This window comes from Motacilla alba, chromosome 3 (genome assembly GCF_015832195.1).
Source record: "Motacilla alba alba isolate MOTALB_02 chromosome 3, Motacilla_alba_V1.0_pri, whole genome shotgun sequence".
NCBI classification, from domain to species: domain Eukaryota; kingdom Metazoa; phylum Chordata; class Aves; order Passeriformes; family Motacillidae; genus Motacilla; species Motacilla alba.
Genome location: NC_052018.1, coordinates 59,705,421 through 59,727,330, shown reverse-complemented (window position 1 = coordinate 59,727,330; position 21,910 = coordinate 59,705,421). Strand labels below are relative to the sequence as shown.

The 21,910-nt window shown below is 39.0% G+C and overlaps 1 protein-coding gene across 11 annotated transcripts in view; it reads right to left on the bottom strand.

Moving 5' to 3' along the window:
- TIAM2 (TIAM Rac1 associated GEF 2) overlaps positions 1–21,910 on the bottom strand; it is a 166,911-nt gene that overhangs the window by 53,461 nt on the left and 91,540 nt on the right. For 10 of the 11 annotated variants that reach the window (XM_038131913.1, XM_038131907.1, XM_038131906.1 and 7 more), the window contains 5 exons: positions 21,268–21,492; positions 11,692–11,877; positions 10,601–10,747; positions 7,113–7,175; positions 2,692–2,859 (listed from right to left, as the gene is read on the bottom strand). In XM_038131913.1, the coding sequence (XP_037987841.1) occupies positions 2,692–2,859; positions 7,113–7,175; positions 10,601–10,747; positions 11,692–11,877; positions 21,268–21,492 (789 nt within the window). The remainder of the gene's footprint in view (positions 1–2,691; positions 2,860–7,112; positions 7,176–10,600; positions 10,748–11,691; positions 11,878–21,267; positions 21,493–21,910) is intronic. The other variant, XM_038131917.1, reaches the window with a different exon arrangement.

The window sequence follows — 21,910 nt, the reverse complement described above, 5'->3', positions numbered from 1 at the left end:
CAGAATCCTAGAAGACAGAGAAGTGACACACAACAAGCTTCGAAAATCATGCAAAAGCTATCTCAAAAAGTAATTTTCTACCTATTTTTGTAGTATAAACAAAACTAGATGCTTAAAATATAAGGTTACAGCGTTATTTCCATTTTGCCTTATGATCCTCCTAAATCCTTTAATAAACACTATGTCTTGGCTATTAGATTAACTGAGCACTAATATACGTTTCCAAAGATATCCCAACAGTCTTCCGTCCTTTTGAACTTAACACTCACAACCACCTTTTTCTATGACTACTTCTGCTGATTCAGTTCTGCTCAGCAGCTTTTGCTTCTGATGTAGAAAATATGTGTGCATGTATGGGCAGTTAGGAGAAGGGATGGAATGGGAAGCAGGTTCCTTAAGGGTTTGCCTTTATTAGATTTTATTTTTATTGCTGGATTTCATCTATGATCAGAGAGTTTGCCCTATTTTTTTTTTTAACCACATGAGGTCAAAGCAAAGATCCTGTCTCAACAGGAAGCCAAAGGGAAATAGGGATATTCCCAAAGAATACTAGCCTGAAAGTGCTGAGCCCCTGATGGGAGGCTCTGAAAAAATCAGGATACTGGTGAGACCACAGCACAAAACATTTCATTTTAGCATATTAATAGATCAAGAGTTCTAAAACAGGAGGAAGCAACATTTCCAAAAGAAGAGGACTGACACCTTCCCTGAGGGTTATTTAACCCCTTTAATGCATCTCAGCAGCTTACAAAAGCTAACTCTACTGAGTAACTGGTAATTAACTTAACTTTCATTACGTGCTGCATTTTACAAGTTACTTGTGTTCTGAATCCTGAAAAATTGAATTCAAATACACAAGTTGTTTTATACGCGGTATCCAAAAACCTCAGACGGAAAATAGAAATGAGAAAAGTATAAACCTCACGAAGCATGGATGAAGGGGAGAAACAAAACCCTAACAACTCTTCTGAACTTTAGCCTTATCCACATAGCATTCAAACATTTTCTGTTAAGAAGAAAGATTCCTTACACTCACCAGAGCAGAATGAAAATGTAAGAAGGAAAAGAACCAGGACAGATGAGCAGAAAGTATTCAGCATTAGAGAATGCTTATGAAAAGCTTTACACACAGAATAGAAAGACAAAATAAAACAGAAAAACATTTAAGAAAAAAATCAAGGAATTTAAAACTAAATTTTCATGTGATACAGACAATGACAATTAAAAGTCAACTTTACAATTACAAATATTTTGGAATGATAGACTAAGAGAGGTAAGGAATTTCCTTTTCCAACTTGATTTCACTTTCATAAAATTTATTTCCTCCTTTAGGGGTCTCGCATGGTGCCCCAAGGACTTCAAAATGTCCTGGCTCTTCTGTGCCACCTGGTGGCCAAGTCGTGTATCCGACAATCCCTTCAGCCTGACGGGGCACAGCCAAGTTTTTAAAAGTAAAGCCAAACATTAAACATTTTCTCAAGGATTCAGTGTCCACCAGGAGAAGCCACAAGAAGATAATTTCTTCTTAATGATGCCCTGGAGACACATTGGCACTTGCCTGAATCAGAGAGCACTTATTTTGATTTTAAAAACTATAGTTTACTCTGGATTGTTAAAAGTTTTTCTTTTTTTTTTTCCCCCCCACTCAATATTAGCACGTGAAAAGAGCCATTACATGGGGCCCTTTCCTCCAGTAAAGACTCAAACTTCATTAACTTCAAGCCAGTTCAATGAGTTCACATGGAAATTCACCATAACCTATGCCAAAAGCTACAGCTGCATCTTGTCCAGCACAGGACTCCTTTTTTTTTTCCTGTTTTTCCCCTTGTGAAGTAAATAAAATATATTTACCAGTTGGCCAGAAAACAGAACTTGGGGGTAAAGAGTAATTTTTTCCAAAAAGCTGTTTAGCATCATTTAAGTGTCTTGAATAGTGAAGTTATAGAGTTCAAGCACTGACACATATGGAGTCAGAAATGTTAGGTATATTACAATGTTCCAGAGGTGCTGGCGTTTTGTCTGTAGCTAAAACTGGTATTTCTATTTTACTTTCAACTTGTGACTCAGTTTTCTGTTCCGTGGTCTACAGCAATCCCTCTCAATTTGCCAGCACTGACTTTGACAAGTGCACTCACTCTTTGAAATTCACAAACAGAGCTTGTATTTCATTAAAAGCTTATAAAGGTCATTTCAGAAGCAAAGCTATATGATAGCCTTTGTCACAGCAATCTTAAAAGTCTTAATCTCCTAGCTCTGACTCAACCAGTCCCTGTTGCTCCTCTGTCATTAATTTGCACAGAACAACTGGGTTTGCTGCAAGGACAACACAGAGTGGACACGTGCTGAGACTGCCCAGGGCTGACTACCTGGCACACTGCCACTGCTCTTGAAGTACCCCCTGTGTGCTGTCTCCAGCAACGCTGCTCTTGAAAACCTTTCCACAACCCTGCTGCCTTAGCTACAGCATATAAAAACCACAACTAAGATAATAGAGCAATGTGCCTTAAGCATCTCCCTGCTGATGTCTCATTATGTATTATTAGTATTATATATTATCTCATTACTGTATTGTTATATATAAAATTATAATCTTACCACAGTTTTCCCTATTCATGCATCCACTGATATACTATGTTCCTTCTCAAGTCCACAGATATTTACAAGGAGCAACTGAGCATGAAAAATAAATACCTTGCACGCCAAAGACAAAACATCCTCCACCCTGTGCTCTGGCTTGAGTGTCAGTGCCACAGCTTGGCCATCACAGAAATGAACATATGTCTGTGTTTCCCAAGCATTCTCCTTCTGGATGCTTTCTGGCACTGAGCAGTAGACATTCAAAAAGTCATCGACTTGCTGCTGGAAATGAGAGAAAAGTACAACATATATGAATGTTAAAAAACAAAACAAAAAACCAAACCAAACCAAAACATTTCAATTACATCAGCAGTTTGCAGTGGCTATGATTAAAAAGCAGTGCCGTGTATTTTCCCCATGGCAATCCAGGCAGAGTTCTGTTACCTGCTCTCATTCACTATTGAAGACCTGATTTTCTAGAGCTCAGATTGAACTTGCAGTGCTTTCCCATGATGGAGTTTCATGCCTTTATCTCATACTAATCATTGATTTAACTGATTGTGGAAATATGTATCTACCTGGTTTTATATCACAGTGGAAATAAATTTTTAAGAACTGACAACTACAATTTTACCTAACCAATATATGTAAACAACTCTATAGATAAATAAATAAATAAATAAGTTGAATTAGTGTAATTTTGACAGAAGATGACAACAAAATTCCAGCAGAGAGCACTGTGGAGTAAGGCTAGCCATAACAAAATAAAGGCCTAAAGTAGGAATAAAGTGATCCTATTTTATTTACAGCTTGAGAACATCGTGTTTCATTGGCAGCAGAGGGTATTCGCCTGTTTACCGTTTTGCTCCACATTCTCCCTCTTTCCAACACCACTTTGCTTGATCAAATAACATCAGTCCTAAATAAATTCCCTGTCACTTTCTCACCCATCATTTTCACACTTTCTCCTGTATTGCACTTCAGGCTGCATGTTTCAAAGAAAGCCAAACAAGGAGAAGACAAACACCAAGATCTGTTCAGAATTTGCAGTTCCACATATTATCTGGATCAGCCTATTCAGCACATCACTTAATTACCTATATCCAGGCATTTAAGTTTATGCAGATGGGGTCCCTTGATTCCCCATGCAGCCACTGGAAATGGACAATAACTCAATAGAGTGGCAAGACTTCCACCCAAGGTGTATCTTAAGATATCCTGAGCTGTTTTCAGGCATCCCTACCTCCTTCATTCTTTTTGTTAGTATTTTTTGTTTGTTTGTTGTTCTGGGGGGATTTGTTGCCTACATAAAGACCCTTGATAACATAATTCTGCCCCCTGTCCACTGGGACACAAGCCCAGGGGTGCACCACAATTAAAAGCTGCTGTAAAAGCTGCACAGAGCCTCTTTTCATTGCTGCAGGCAGCAAAGTTATTGACAACAATCTGTCAGTAGCAACAGAGAGACCAATATTCTTTTCTTTTTCCAAATAACAACTGTGGCTGTAAAAATAGTGAAGCAAGCAATCCTACCCAGGTAATTACCAAACAATGCAGAAATTCAGATTGTGGCATAGTAATAATGTGAAGCCAGAATAATAGTGGCTTGGTGAAATAATATTAATGAACTAAGTCTTTTCATTAATTTGTCTGTCTTGCTCAACCATCCCTTTTAACTAGTTGAAGATGAAATTTCAATTAACACAGGTGATGGAAATGCTACTGAAATCCATCAATTTATACATAACAGGAACCGTGTTCTGCTACTGCAATTAACACAGTGTTGAAATCCACACCAGGAGAAGTTTGACCTTGGCGGCTGTAAGTACAGCCTGCTCGTAATGCTGGTGATGTTGAAGATAATTCCTGTGGAACTCTAGTCCTCTCAGCACTAAATCAACTGCCTGAGAATGAAGCCTGACCTACCTCCACAGTGTAAATAACAGAAAGGAGAAAGGGGACAAGGCAGGGAGGCTGTGAGAGATTAGCACACATGAATCGGGCTGAATTTCCCTGGTGGCTTTCTCCAGGGAAAACCAATGCTACGCCTGCCTCAGCAAGGGAGGTTTGCAACTACTGCAATGGTTTATTGCCCTGCAACACTAGCACTCCAAATCTGCGCAACTGGAATAAATCTCACTATTGCCAGAGATGAAAAAAAAAAACCAACCATAACCTCATAACACAGAGGATTAAGGTGATGAGAAATAGGTTCAAGGCCACCTTTTGATGTAAGCTTTTATAACAGGACAGAAAGCTTTGCAGCCACTGTGAGCTACATCCTTTCCTTGCCATGTACACTGATGCTCAAGCATACAATTTGAGATAAACTTCCCTCTGTTATTAAACATGACTATGTTCCTTAACTGCAGTCAAGGAACCGTTGCTTCATCCACATTTTCCGTCTCAGAAAATCTGACATGAAAAGGTTTGGTTTTTTTTCCTGTTATGCCTGCAGTGACCAATTCCACAATAGTTCATTCATTCATTGCCACATGAAGTTATAACAACCCATCCAATTTTCCAGAAAGAGGCGCCAGGACTTGCAGACTGTCACATGTTGTGCCACAGGGCTGCTGCAGGACCAATAGGTTACTTCATGATTTCCTCCCACTATTTGCCTCTAGTTTTATCATCCTTTTCAGGGAAAATACAGCTTCCCTGGCAGACTTCACTATTTGTCATAGGCAGGCAGCATTTTATAAAAGTTTTGATGTTGTTTTTGGGTTTTTTTTAATTTTAAATCAGTGAAACCAGGCTGATGCCAGAGTAATGGTTTTCAAAGTTATGATGAATCATTTCTGAGTTGTTGTATGATTCACCAAAATGTCAGGATCTTAAAAATGCCCACGCTGTATTTAATGCCCATTGAAAAAAGGTTTCAGAAATAGGGTTGAAATAATAAGGAAAAAAATGTTTTTCTAGCTCCAGAGGTCTGCTCAGCACCTAAACTGTGTGTGTTTTTCTAGTCTTGAAAGACAGCCCTGCTAAATTTTTAAATCCTGGCCCAAAACCTGCAGCCACATTACCCCTCTACCTGGGGAACAGGACTGTGAGCCCCTGCCTGAATTTGGAGAAGGCTGCTTTATGTAGAGCTGGGACAAGAAGACAGACCTTGTCCCTTTACTAACACATTACCAAAGAGAGAGCATTTCATTCTGCCTGCTCCCTAGTACCTTCAAAACATTTCTCTGTCTCCTCAGAAGGGTTCAGGAGAAGTAAATGCTCCTGTTAGACCAGAAGATGGGAGAACCACAGCAGACCCTGTTGTATAAGGCAGCTGCATCAACCTCCCAGCCCCGAGGGGGTTAGCATCCAACCAAGGGACTGGTGTCACAGCCCTTCAGCAGAAACCTTCAGGGGCTGTGCCCAAAAAATCTGGTCACTTCTCATGTGGCAAACTTTTCCACTTTTCAGTATGTTTGAACAGGAATGAATTGTGCTTATTGTCTCTGAGATGGGAGATGGATGCCATCTCACACCACACACAATGGTACATTCTGGAGGAATTTTTTAAGTGTTCTCTACAGGAGTTGATTTCAACCTCATAATTACAATTTATTTTGAAAACAGAGGAGAGATTTGGTTTAAATACTTTCCCACTCCAGGAAATAACAGGCAAGTGGCCAAGTAATAAAGGGAATTCCGGTATTTTAATCAGTTTTTTCAAAAATCAGACAAAATGTGAAGATACTTTCAGAAGGCAAAACAGTGTTACAGGATTACAGGATAGCTGCTGCCAGTGGGAGATGTCCTTCCAGACTGGGGGATGGCAACACTGTGCCCCAGGGAGGCTGAAGGAATGGAAAAGGACCATGACTGAGGCCAGGCAGGCAAAAGCAGCAGATCTCCCCCTCCTGGGTATCAGAGATCAATCACAGCTATTTACTGGGTAATGCAGCTGAGGGATGCTCCATCCTTCTTTACTTGGGCAATCTCCAGCTTTATATTAAATCTTACTTCTCTGATGGGATGGTCCACAGACTTTATATAGATTTTATTGCCTTAAAACGCAAAATAAAAAGGTTCTGTTGAAGCAGACAAAGGGGAAAAATATACCCTGGGTTTCATCCCTGGAAACCATTAAGGTCAAATTGGACAGGATTCTGAGCAGCCTGATCTAGTTGAAGATTTTCATGTTTATTGCAGGGGGTTGGACTAGATGTTCTATAAAGGTCTCTTCCAGTCCAAACCATCCTATGATTTGTCATACTGTGAAAGATGCTTTCAAACAAGCTCGGCCCCAAGTCCCTCTCACAGTGTACAGACTGTACGCATTAGTGTGTGAAGAAGCTTCTAGGGGTTTGGTTTGGTTTGGTTTGGTTTTTTAAAGCTTACCATGAATGCTAGGAAACTTATGTTGAAGTGATTTCATTAGCACAGTTATAATCCTGTCATCTAACAATAAACACATTTTATTGTATTTATTCAGAGACCTATTTAGGGTCTCTGAATCAGCCCTGCCATTACCTTAGAGAAATGCACTCAGGAATTCAAAAACATGATGATACAGAATGAGAACAGGCATATCATACCTCAGCAGAGTTGGCTGAATTCTGCATGCCAGCAAACCCATGTCCTCCTGCTGAATCAAAAACCTATTGAAAACATCACAGATAAGTAAGTAGGTTAAACAAATAAACACCTTTGCTTCTGACCTGTTTTGGGTAAATCCATTGAAAAAACAACAAAAAAATTAAATTAAGGAATATATATCAACCTGCTAAGCCCCAGGGATCTCTTGTACCTTTTATTGCTTTATTCTGACTAGAAGTAATAAATACAAGTGTCTCTATATAGAGAAAATTTAAGCAGATTTTCTCTTTTAAGCTACATGCACACTCAGATTCAAATACGTATAAAACATGTTCTTGTTTTTTCCTATCTACTATTTAGTAATAAGATTAAAGTCATTTACCTTCAAACCATACACTATACTGGGATTATAAATTTCACCCTTCAGGATACTGTTAGGGAGAGCTACAAATCTCATCATGACTTGAAGGGACTATTTCAAATCATTGTTGCTGGTTTCTTAAACCTCCTACCCTACAGTTTTTCATCTTTTCTAACCAGTTTTCTTGGCGCTATCGATTGAAACTTTTAGCTCAGCTTTAAAGGCATAGTTAAACCAAACCCCACACTATTAAGCAATGAAAGTAGCTGACTACTGTGTCTGCTTTGGAAGTGATGAAGGCAGGACCTCAGATGTGCATTGTCCACATGCTTTGGAAATTTAACTACTGGTATCTCACAAAGGTGCTAAGATTATTATTTTTAATAAAGTAAATGGCTATGGATACAAATATTTCAGTGATAAGGCTGGTGCAAACACAAGGATAGACCTGTACGCTTTATATATGACATTGAGATCTGCAAGTAATAACATTGCCCTCCTAAACTGCAAATTTAAAAACCATTTTTTAGCTCCTTCTGCAGTCAACAAATTAGGACAATATCAGACTTACAGCAGAGCTTTTGGGGGGTTCTGGTATTAGCAAAAGCCTTTCAGATAATCCAAGACAACAAACTCTCTAGATTTCATACAAAATCCAGTTTCTGCCTAAAAGGTACCAGTTCTGAACTTCCTTGTCTCACCCACAGATATAATCAAAATATTTTACTGCTTATGATTTGTCAAAACAGTTCACCATTTAGACATAAGAAAGCAGATAAGCATTTAAGAAACTCAGGATAATGTGAGCCTAGACATCCCCCATCTGCTATAGTGCATTTTTATTAACTGATTTGTAGAAGACTGAGCCACTTCATTAATGTTTACGAAAGCTTCCCAGCACAGAAACTCTGAACATTTTTATTAATGCCATAAAAATAAACAGGATAAAATTAAAAGCTTCCCTGACACAATGATCTTCAATAACATACCATCTGATTTTGAAGCTAGGGCACTGTAGATTAAAACATACCAGCTACAGTCAAATCAACTTAAATCCAAGAAAGCAAGACTTTTTAAAATCTATTGTTCAACAGAAATACCTCAACACAATGAGCAGAGAAGGAATCTCCACTTCTCTGCTTAACTGGTTGGCTGAAAGAGGCAAGAAAGTTATCCTCAGGCCTATTTTGATTTTGATACAGAATTATGTGCATATACACAAGTCTGAGCAAGGATGTGGCTCTCTATTCAGCCATCTTCTAGATTCGTGGGTCAGTTTTCAAGCCATGCCCATAAAAATTCCTCACTTTTATGGGCAACACTCAGCATTTAAATTTCCTTACTTATATTGCAGGATGTTTAATTACAAAAAGAAAAAAAGATCAAGAACTCCAGCTTGTCTATGAAAATGAAAACCTTTTTGGGCCAGCTGGTTGCAAGGTTTGGAATAAGAAGTGTAAACACCCACTGGGGGCACCTCTGCCTGCGATAGGCCTCCCTTCTCTTTGCTCAGAAAAGCACTGGGAGGGCAGCAGGAGCCTCCTCTCCTTGCCAGAGCTATAATATTCCCTGTCCCTGAGCCCACAGAATCCCCTTCATGGGCTATAAAGCATATGAGAAGACGTATTACCCAGTTAAAAACAGTGCAAGGTATCAGCTCTGCTGGAAGCAGAGCTAAAGGGTATAACATTCCTTCCCTCAGTGCTCATATTAATGAAGAAATAGAGGTGCAGGACTCCCAGACCAGACTCTGCTGCTGGAGAACACAGGGGAAGTTATGTGAAAAGGATGACCTAGGGAAAATTTCTTCTCTAGTTCCTTCTATTGTAAGACAGACTTGAGTTTTATTAATCAATTTTGCCATGTTAACACACCTCAACCAATACGCTAAAATGTGTAACAGGCACAAGTTTAATGCCAGTTTAATACACAGATATTTACCTATTAAAAATACAAACCACTAGACCAGAAATTCCTGATGTCTTATTTTGCAACATGAAATCTGTTGGATCAGCTCTGTGTCTATAGCAGGACATGTACAGATAGGCTTGTTTAAATATTCCGCAACAGACTACCACACATGCAAGAACAGCCAATTTTCAAGTGCTGATCAGAGATTTTGTGACCAATAAAATCAAGGGCCAGGAACAAAGTTACCTAATGAACAATGCACAAAATACTGCTTTGCAGGAGCAACAGCAGACATGGTAGAGGCTAGTGAAAACAGTAGTGTTCAGAGTGAGAATGCACCTCTGTAACTTCAGCCTCTCTGTTAAGAAGCGTCTCTGCTCTTATTTACCTTTTTTTCAGAGAAAAGGCAGCAAACTTTTGTTGAGCATATAACTGAACTTTTATTGAGAAAACACAGACTCCTGAAGTATGGAGCTTGCACTAAATGTAAGCATGGGCCATTAAGTCCAGAAAGAGAAAAAGATGCTGTGGTTTCACCAGTAGTGCAGCCCTTCAGTGGGGGCACACATCAGCATAGTCCCTCTCCCTAGAGTCAGCCTGACCCTGCACACCAAACCTTTGCCAAGTCTTCAGTAAACTGGTTTGGCATTATTAATCAGCTGTCTGTACTGAGAACTGACTCTCTGCATGACAGCAGTCTTCTTCTGGTGGCTAAAATGTACTTCCAGGCAGTGTGTGTTGCTTTAAGAGGCCATGCCAAAGATGTCTGTCTTTGCACAGTCTCTTTTTCCCTTGAAGAATCACCTATGTCACTATACTGAATTGCAACAGTGCTTCAGAGTCCCAGTCACAAACAAGCACACACTGTACTAAGGACTGGGCAGAGAGGCTATCTGGAAAGAAACCCTATGTCCAAGCAGTTTGCAATGTGCCAGAAAAGAAGTTTTGTTACAAATTCCAGCCTGACAATAATTAAATTACTGGGTCAAAACCTGTCATTCACCAATCTTATTTATCACAAAAAAAAAAAAAAACCAAATTAGACATACAGTCTTCACAGGTGATGATCCCATTGCAAGTTTGCCAAACCTACTGAAACCTTGGATGTAGGTTTGATGGACAAATGTCTTCCACCCTGTGCACCAACAGCACCTTGCAGGATGAATTCCAGGAGAAACAAGCCATTCTATGCCATCCCCAGCAAGTAAGAGCTACCTGAGTTATGGAAGGTCGCTTTTCTTTTCCTTTTCTTGCCAATGTGTCCAGTCCTTTTAGAGAAGAAAATAAACCTTTCTTATTTCGAACCCTTTGGGACAGAGACAGGGTACGTTTCCTGAGAGCAGCTTCATCCCTGGAGCAGATCTATTTAAACACAGAGACAGACCCTCTTGTATCACTTTCATAACAGCAAAATATTGACAGTTATTTCAACCTGAGGCATCAAATGGGCGTTACTTCAGTTCATCTCAGTGTCACATGCCAAAGTGCAAGGACAATATTTTAAACTTTCAGCAGCGATGCTTGTTTCAGTATTCCAGCGGCATGGCAGCATAATTTTTTTGTCAAGGCAAAATTAGAAGCTATAGGAAGGGAGAATCTGAGAAAATATTGCTCAAACAAAAAACAAAAGCTAAAAAAAAACCAAAAAACAAAAGCTAATTAAAAGGCTCTGAAGAAGAATGATAACCTCTCATTCAGATATGAAATTTCTAGAGGAAGACAGACTCTCCATTAACAAGGAATGGCACGAACCACACAGATAAAAACAGTGGTGGAGAGGAACACATTCCCTGATGGGTCTTTCAGTACTACTCTTCAGACTTCATATGCAGCAAATGTGGTCCAGCCCTCTCAGCCAAGATCAGCCTTGCAGCCCTGCCAAGGTTGAAGAGCAGAGGTAAACCTGCTACTGCTGTACTTCCCTTGAAGCTGATGGGGTGGCAACAGGTTACAGCTGAGGATCTCACTCATTCTTCTTTAGAAACACAGCCATAGTTCTTAAAAAAAGTGACATTTAATTCTGAATTGTCTCTAGTTCTAGCCTGTTCTAAGAATACTTCCTTTTTAGGAGGGACTCCTAGTCTGGAGTCCTCTGGGGCAAAAAAAAAAAAAAAAGCCATGGCCATATCTTATAGAAGAAAAAAATAATGTATTTGCAGTCAAGGAGCAAGCAAAGAGGGTGAGAAGGGTACAGGGCTGCCTGAGCAATTCATGTGGGTGCAGCCATGGATTATCCCAGCACAATTCCACATTTGAGCACATGGTGTTTTTGTGCAACACACCTATGGAAGTGCATTTGGACTTACCAGTGCATGGAAGGATGAGACAGAGAAAATGCCGAGCCTCCCCAGTGCCAATTTTGAAGGACGACTGGCAGCAGCCAAAAGGCTCTTTGGGTTTGGGAGCTCCCCACCTTGCAAACTGGATAGGTAACATCGCATTCGGAAAAGGTCCATGTTAAATTTTTCCAGGTTTTGTTCCCATTGCTGGATCTGTTTGGATATAAAAAGGGACAATTAAATGGGGGAAAAATGCCTTTGTGGGCTGCACTGAAAATTCGAGCGCTTCCCCAAACCCAGAGTAAATTGCTTTCATCTGGTAGTATATGGATTAGATTAGTTATTCCCTGCCAAAACGCATTCAGTCATATTGTGTTACATCAACCCAAAAGATGACTTGAAATAAAACAAAGCTGGTGGTCTTAAACACATACTGACAAGATGAACATACCATGAACTTCGGGTAGTTTGATAGCCACAAAAACAGTTATATAAAAACACAACCCTGTGGGGTTCACAAAAGCTTACTTTTTTACTTTTTTTTTTTTTTTTTTTTTTTTCTTTCTTTCTCCCCTCCCACCACTCCCTTCTTTTTGGAAATTACTTTTGGGGTTTTTTTTAGCTTAGATTGTGTAGCTGGCTGGCTGGCTGGCTGAAAGCAAACTAGAAAACAGCTACTCTAACACATTGTGAAAAACAAAGTATCTACAGTGGTAGGTTCTCTTCATTCTTTACTACCATCCTATGGTTCCTCTAACTGTAAACAGCAGACAATACTGCAAGCTGCAAAAAGCAGCCATATAGACCCAATCCAAACCACTGTACCAAAAGAAGGAATGTATGCAATTCTTAAAATATGTCTAGCACAGGTACATTAAGATGTAACACTTTAACCCAGTTTCAATGTAAAATTAGAAAGTGAAGACTCAAATATTTACTAGACTGAAAGCTCTGAATCAAGGTTTAGATAACAGACTTTAAGTATTCGTGTAAATACACACTCATGTAAACAAATATATTCACACTCATTTAAAACACAAACACTTATTTAAACACATATTCTTATGCACTGCACCAAAGTCGAATTTTGCTTTTCATTTCCCCAATTTACATACCAGTACTTGCAGCAAAAATTTGCCCCGCAGATTGTACAATTAATGTACATCACACAGTACTACCTACAGGTAGTACAAATAAAAAAGGCAGCAAGCACCCTGATAAACAAGAAGGCAGAAAAGGCATGTCCATTAGGTCAAGGAACACTGAGATCAGGTACTGACAACTGTTCAGCCCCTGACAACACTGAGCTTCTAATGTCAGCTCCAATCACTACAGGCTGCCCTGTTCAACGGGTGGTTTAGGGCTGTGGAGAAAGTTTGTCACATTTTCTCTAACGAGCATTGGCTTCATACCTTTTTCTGGCACACCTGCCTGTCCCCACGTGCACAGGATATTATCACCTCACACTGAGATTAGCCAAGACTGGGACAAGCACCTTTGCGGCTCAGGAAACAAGCTGACAAATATAAAAACCTCATGTGGACCATGCCCTTTAGAAGCAAAATCAGTTCAGTTTCCTTATAATGCTGCCAAATATTTCAAGAATTAAACAAGTATTTTGCCACTTTACTTTCAAGAATTAAGAAGTAAGCAAAGAAGGGCAAAATAGGCCCTGTTAACAACATGGTGCTAAGGTTTGTGCTATAGAGACCCCACCCAGTCCAGCTTCCTTACACATGTGCTCACAAATTGTTGCATCAGTTACTTTTGGAAGTAAGAATGAAGAAATAGAAGACAATGAACCATTTTGTACAGGTATGAATGCAAAATTGTAATTCACAGTACACTTGAAAACTCTTCCAAAGAATGACTGTTAAAACCAAAAGAGAGAATTTACAAAAGCTTATAATGAGATCAATTCTCAGAAGTGTAGTGAAAATGGACAGAGACATACTCATAACGAGGATGCCTTGTCTAATCTCTCATCACAAACATTTGAAACACTCATCCTCTGCACTCCAGAAAGAATAATCTTTCTTTTCCCTGGGTTTATTTGATAATTTCTTTCTTTTTTTTTTTTTTTTTTTTTTTTTTTTTTTTTTTTGTTTGCTTTCTTCATGCTCTCAGATGCTCTTCAGAGTTCAGAGCATTTTTCTGCTTGCCAGTACTTTACACATGGGACAACTCCAATAGGAGATTGCAAGATGGGCTCTTTCTCTGTGTTAACATCTGACTAGAATGAAAACATGGTTGTCAGCTTTTCACAAAGCCAAAAGCTACAAGCTCAGGTAATGTCTTTCCCTTCGAGATGACACCTCTGTGGGTACAGAGCCAAGTCAACTTTTAATAGCTCAGGAACAGAGCAAGCTTTGTTCTGGGCAGTGCTGGAGTGGAGCATCCTGTCCTCACTGAACACAGGCTGAGAACAGGAATCCTTGTGTGTCTTAGGCCTTCTTCAAAATCCCCATTAAACATTTGCATGAATGTATTTTAAAATAAAAAAAAAAATCTAAGAAGGGGAAGTGGGGTACGACATGGGGGCATTCTGAAGAAATAATTAAATTACAGTGTTTATCAGTCACACAGGATACTGGCTAATCAGCTCCAAAAGCATCGGTAATCACAATGTTACATTTAATGGCATTAGCAAAAGCTGTAGGCAAGGAATTTCTGGGATTGTCTTGTAGTCTTATCAAAACCAGGGATGTCTGGAACCAATTGCAGACCATGAACCAATACCAGCTGCTATTTGTCTAGGGCTTTTAAACTATGATAATTCTTCCTAGAGATTTATTTTCTTGAAGACTAAACGGGAGAAGCACACAAATAAAAAAGCAACAACTTCAAAGCACAGTATGACCTGGTCCATGAAGTTAATTTACAGCCTGCAGACTCTCTGCTGCAATCCCTATTCTGCTATTGTGTGAGGCAAATCTCTGTCCCACGTGGGAGGACTACCAGAAAGAAGGCTCAAGGACTTAACTTCATCATGCGCAGAAAAAAATGCTCTTTGAAATCTGCTCGAAAGCAAACAGGAAAAAGTGGATGCAGCAGACAGCTGTGGGAGCAGGAATGGGCAATAAAGGTTAACACCAGCATGAAGTGAGTCCGAAAGCAGATAAGAGATATGGCCAGAAATGAGGCATACCAAGACAAGTGAGCACACATGAAACATGAAAGCATTAAAGGGTTTTTCCAGAGGAAAGGGAGGATCTCATTGTCAGTCCAGGGAAATGTTAAGCAAGGATTTCTTGGTTTAATGGCAGCATGAAAGAGCTTGGAAGAAAGGCAAGAGGGGGTCACCCAAATAAATATATTGAACTTAGCAGGATCCTGTAAGGTAGAGTGGAAAAGGAAGCTGTGGTAGAGAGATAAAAAGGAGAAAAAATGTGGGAAGCCTTGAGAATTATTTAGCCTGAGCCACCAAGAGGACTTATGCAAGGAAGCCTAGTAGAAGGACAAGACAGTAATTATGTGAGGGGTAAGCTTTTGCATCAAAGACTTAGTGCAGGAATGAGTTATTAAGAGTTAACACACAAAGGAAGATCAGTACTTTTGGCAGTACTTCAGCAGTAATGATCATTTTCAGAACATAAATAGTCAAATCTCTCCCAGGTTAGTGAAAAATCTGTTCAGACACTAAGAAAAAATTGCAAATTATTTACATTTTAAGTCACACAAAGGAAGGAAGCTAAAGGAAGTTATTTGAAAGCAGGTCTTTCTCAGACCAATAAACCTGTTTAGTTTTCTATAGCTAAACTTTAAAGTGGGAATTTGGGAAAACAAGGGGTAAATATATGCATGCTAACAGTTTCCAGCATGTGATTTGGGGATCCATAGTTCCTACAGGCTCTACAGTTCTCTCTGCAGATGACATTTGCAGTGGCACCAGCACCTCAACTGGAACAGGTTTAGGGAAGGCCTCACGAGTCCCAGCGAAGGCAGGGTGGCTCAGGGATGGCCCCTGGCTCATCATCCTTCGTACACTACAGTGCCAACAGTATCTTTTGGGGGGCTAAGGAAGAAATGTCTCATTTGCAAACGTGTTCCGCACAAAGTAAAAAGAGCTCAGTGTAATAAAACCCAAACCAGCGTGTCAATGGTGTAAAGCCAGGCCAGAAACTACATCGTATCAACTCAATGTAACAATACCTCAAGGACCTAGAAGGAGGATGGAAAAAACTTCCTGGACAGCTCACCTGATAACACCAGCTTTTCACTTGGCACCTACTCAAAGGAGCACAAAAGAAAAGATGCACAGGAAGGAGGGCCTTCTCTCAATACTTCAGCCTTCAAAATTGATTTTATTTAGTAGTAGTTCTTATACCATACAGAAGCACGAGGGCCTTGCTGGCACAATTCGCTATCTACAGCAATAAAAATTCTCAATTTTTCCCTACACAATATCTTATTTCCAGATGGAAAGTGTCTCTGCAGGCTGATGTAGGGAACTCTGTGGACTGAGAAGAAACTTCTGTTGCTGTTTTATATGTACAGCTTTTCAACCACATTACAAACAACACCAAACTCTTTGCATTCCAGTCCCTGGTTCTCAGACACAATTCATATTGTATCCATCTGGAAAAATGAGTCACTTGGTTTCTGGGGACAGGGAACAGATTTTCATTGTCATTACTTCCTAAAAGAGAACTCAAAGAAGCAAAACCATCACTCTTCCAGAAATTCCATTACTTTAGAAAACACTACTGAGATGCTATCATAACTTTTAGTTTAAAGAAGGCATTGTAAAAGAGTACAACAACAGTCATGTGAAATTAGCAACACTTTATTCTTCATCTGCATGGTGACTCAAAAAAGGTTTAAGAAATCTTCCTGAAATAACAAGACAATGGAGGTTTTTTACAATAAATGTAATCTTTTTGATTGCATTGGAAGAACAGAATTTTCATAATTTTTAACCAAAATAGACAGAGGTAATCTTATTCCAAATAGCACTGATAGCATGAAAGTGGACATATGTGTACCCAATTTACATCCATTTGAAAATCCAGGGGAAATTAGTGGTGCCATATATATGTCTATAGCTGGGGATGTAAGTAAGGAATCCACTGAATTTTATTATCCAGCTGCCCTCTCCAAAACCCAGACCACCATCTCTTTCTGAACAGGCTGCCCCACCAGCTCCATTGTATGAGATAGTGCTATGCAACTCCACACTCATTTTTCACTACCCTATGTTAAATCTTTGCAAAACAAAGAGGGAAATTTATGAATCTGTAAAACAGTAACAACAGCGCAGAGAGAATGGAGATGAACTTCCCTAACCTGCTGCCTGCCTACTCACTTCACTTCCAGTCTACTACTACTAAAGAGAAGTACTTTGCTAATGATGTAGAGAAGGTACAATGAAGTAAAATGTTACTGAAGAGTAACATCTGGAAAGGTATTGAACCAACCTCTCAGGAAGCAGAGATCTGCTTTAGCCAGTTCAAAGACCACACAAACTGAAGGTCTGCTCTAACAAGCTTGGACATTTTTTTGTTTTAGTTTGAGAGGATATGGAAGAATGAAAAGTTACTACATACTGAGATTCCAGCTGAATTTGTCTGCAGCAATGATGGCATGTGTTAGCAAAGTTCCCTGAAAAGACTGTCTTTGAGTGCTGTTGAGAATTTGGATCTCAATGTCAGAAAATATTTCATCAGATGCTTTATAGAAAGTTAAGACATGAAATTTGAGCTTTGTGGAGGCTGAAGAATAAGTTCCCAGACCTATCCTAATCATCCCTCTTCAAATGTGAGAAAAGAGAAAGAATCAAGTAAATTTTAAAAACAAAGAAATGAAGTTATGCTCTTTGTAAAAAGCTGGAGACCCTTACAGGGAAAGGAAGAAAGAAAGAAAGGTACTAATGGATTTAATGACTACACAGAATAAGCAGACCACCATCTTACTGATCCGGTTTTTTTTTGGTTTTTTTTTTTTTTTTTATGGCAACAGACAAAATACTTTTAGGTGGAGGACACATATGAAAACTTACAAAAAAAGTATCTCCAAAAAAAGCATGTGCCTGTTCTTTTCACTAATGCTTCACCATTTCAGTGCCTGCAAGTAAATACACATGTTCCTAACCCTCTGAAAAGTTAAGAATTATATGCAGAGAAAATATGAATTACATCAGAAACCCCTGAATAGCTTGGAAAACATGATTATGCCAACATATTAAAATTTGAAGACAAAACTCGATAATGCTTTCAAGCAACCATTAATCATGCTATTGTTCTAAAGTGAGACATCAGGATAGACTTATGTACCAAGTACATAAACAATTACACAAGGGCTGCAGTGGTCTCTCTTGCGAGATAGATTTTCCACCCCATTAAAACCAGTTCTGCAGGCAGAGACAGTTTCACTTCTGACTTAATGTGCACTATTTTGTGAAAAGAGCTCTGAATAAATGCCAATAATCGCTTTCACTAACAGAGCTCTGTATTCACAGCAAATGCTGTGGTTTCTCTAGCAGATTAAACATCTAGGAAAACTAAAGAATTTTAAAGAAAGGCTTTGAAATTCATCTGGACACCAGGAGATTTTCAAACTTGCTACCTTTTGTCCTAATTCTCTTCACTTAAGGGGAGAAGTTACATGTTGGGAGAATACCATCACACACAATGTATTTATTTCACACAGTAATAATAAATGTTGCATATGCAGACTTGAGACTTCCGGCCACACTGCCATCTTGCAGATGCTTCATTGATCTCCTCTAAACTGACCAGCATTACCAGTAGCTTTGTGAAGGGCTAAAATTTCCTCTTAAATACTTACAAAGTAGTATATTATTATTATTATTATTATTATTTTGGGCCAGTAAGCCCACATAGAGAGAATCCCTCATACAAGCCACAAGACTGAAAACATTTTCCAACCAGAGTTTGATAGCATCAAGCCTATAAAACAACAATTTCTCTAGAAAAACAATGTTTTGTCTTTGTTGTTGTTTGCTTGCACTTCTGTTTAGCACTGGTTTCATCAATTGATTGCCTTCAAATTCACAAAATTTACCAGACAGTAACAGATGAGCTTCTCTAGTCCATTTGCTGGACACCAAAAGAAGCGTGTAAAAGTATATGAAAATACCCACAGAAACTTTAGAAGTGCAAGTTTCCTTAGTACAACTGCCTTTCAGGTGGTAGTAATTGTGAAAGAAAAAAAAAAGGTTTGCTTGCTTTTAAAGCCCTGAGAATTATTCAGTCTTCAGCAGAGAAGTATTTGTGTTAAGTCAATACAGAAGTGAAAGTAAAGAGTAAGTTGACATTTGGTGGTTGCTTTTCTGAGGAAGGAAAAGGAGAAAGGCTATAGAAATCAGAGTCTCCAAGATAATTCCCCAGTGAAAATAAATTCTTTTTATGTAAAAAAACACCACAGTCCTTCTGAAGTCAGTCACACTATTTCTGCTGGCTTCCCAAAATAAATCACCAGTGGTGATTTCCAGCACAGGATGCATGAGAAAGAAACACAGTATTGGCAACACAATGTACTTCAGCATGGAGGAATAATATCTGCCCCATGACTGACACATCATCAAATTTACACAAAACCAAAACAAGAATTTATATTTTCTTGTTTCTCAAAATAGGCAAAAGACAACTAAACAACCACTGTTACTAAACAACTATAGCTGGTTTTTTGCATATATGCAAACTGTTCCCTCAGGAATAACATTTTCTCAAAATCATTACCTTACTAAGTATATTAAGAATTCTCAGTTACTAATTGCATCAAGATTTTCTTTTTTTTTTTTTTTTTTTTTTTTCAAAAGCCAATCTGGGACAACCAATTAGAAGATTAGGCAACTGAGTTATCTACCGATTTTTCTCTGAAGTGACTTTGCCAGCAAACCTTAGGCAATTCTAAGGAGAGATTTTAAAGAGATCAAAGGGATCAAGAGTGGAGAAAATTCTTGCTATAAATTTATTCTTTGCCAACTACTGGATGCTTGCAGTGATCAATTTCATTCTTTGTGCCAATGGTCTGCCCCCATTCAATGTTCTGAGACACACATAGATAGAAGATTACAGGAATAAATCTTCTGCAGCCCAGAAGATGGATTTCAGTTCTACAGAATGAAGCCAACTTCTTACAAAACTAGAAAACAATGACAATTCTTCAAGGACAGAACACCTAATTAGCAGATATTAAGATCATTAATACTCTTCAGCTGACTCTAAATGAACTACTAACAAGAATATTTGGTGAGGGTGGGATAAATTAAGTTAATATACATCAGGATTTTTCCTCAGTGCATCACATGTTACAAGCACTAGACATCAATAGAAATGTGTATATTCTTCTAGGTCTCAAAGCCTACTGCAATAAAAGGATACTTAACATTTTTCCTCCTCCATTCACCTCACTCAGCTCTGGACCATGAAATAAAGTGACCTGGAAATAACTTATGAACATCTGAGCACTCAAAGGGCTTATGAACATCTGCACTGCAAATCCCTTCACAAACCTGCATGTTATTTGAACTCTGCTCATACAGCTTCAGACTCAAGTGTGCCACAAGAGCTTGACAGTGACGTCAGTACTAGTCAGTCTGCTCTTCATCAAGTCCAAGCTAGTAGAGTAAGAATTTTAAATATTATAAGCATCAAATCGCTGAAACTACATGTGTTTTGTTAACCAAAGAAAAATAATTATGCTCTATTGGTTCGAAGGAAGTAAACCTCATTTGCTACTCAAGGGGCCATAATATGCAGCATGAAGTACTGACAGAGGAATAGTTACCCTGACTGGAAAGGCTCTCGAAGATCAGTCAATCAGTTCAAGTTATCAGAAGTCTTCCGTAAATGGCCTAATAAAACTAAAGATACAGCAACCTCAGTCCACAGACTTACTTTGGCTAAACTACTAGACAAGTTTAGTCCACAAGAAGCCATGGGTAGTAAGGTTGTTGACTGAACACTAAGCATGTCTAAATAATTAAGGCATCTTTTGCCTGTTACTATCTGCAAAACTGGGGGTATGGGCAAGACATCAACACTGCACGATGTACTTCCATAAGGTATCCCTGGAGTGATTCCTGGTTCACATGCTAGAACTGAGAGCAGAGTAAGGCTTCATGTTTGTTCACCACCACACACAGACAATCAGGTGATTATTAGTCATGGCTAAATTACAACTGGAAGCACATGGTTTTGTCTGCCACTACACAAATAAATTTGGAGGAAGGACTAAGTATTCCTCATGTGCTGTCTTAAGGTACAGAACAATACTGCCAAGCACCTACACTTCAATCTCTTCCACAATACAATAATAAATTATTCACAGAACACACTATATATTCTGTGGTATGAGATGTAACAGCTAGATCTTATTAACATAAAACAGGGAAAATTAATTACATTTTCACAGAAGACACAAGAAAAAGCTTTGTGCTTATGAAACAGAACAGTCTGATGCACAGCTTTGAGGAGTCTGCCTCCTGCACTGCTCTGGATTGCTGTAGAAACCTGGCAATAATTACAACCACAGTGCCAGCTATGCCCAAGACAATTGCTCTCAGGCCTAGAAATCACAAATAGAGACCAAAGCAATAATTAATGATAAATATGCTCTCATAAAAAAATTGTTTCCTACCTGATTTTCTATGGCCTTTCTGTTTTTTGGATCGCTAACAATTGAGAGCTGCAACTCTGCCATCTTTTTCATTTTGCCATCCATGTCAATCTTCTGGAAGAGACTCTTGGTCTGATTTTTCAGCAGCCTGACAGTGTCCTCTTTCCCAAGCTTCTTTGCAAAGAGGGAGGCACAGGCTGAATGTATGGCAGTAACCCAGTTTTCCAGATCCGTCTGACTTGTTGCCTGTGAAACCAATCAATGGTGCAATGTTAGGAGCAGATAAGAGAAAAATAAAATCAAATCAACAGCTCTAGGGCATGAAGTGCTTGATAGGCTCACTGTTGTCTTAGGCACTTTATCTTAACCAAGTGAAATAAGGTTTTCTTTAGAACTGAGCAAAGAAAGGTAGCCTGAGATTTTCCTACACTCCATCATGACTTGTCTCCAAACTTCAGCTTCTGCTTCTTAGACCTGCAAGGTATAAAAGCCCCAGAAGGACAAGAGCCACATAAGCTGTGAGAAAGATGTGACTTGCATCTTTCATCCCTCCAGATAATTAAAGTAAATCCTACCAGATATCAAAGACAAACCTTCTTCACTGCTGTGACAGCAAAGATTTTATATGTGAGATTCTGAAGAGGGGTATTTGCTTACATAAAAA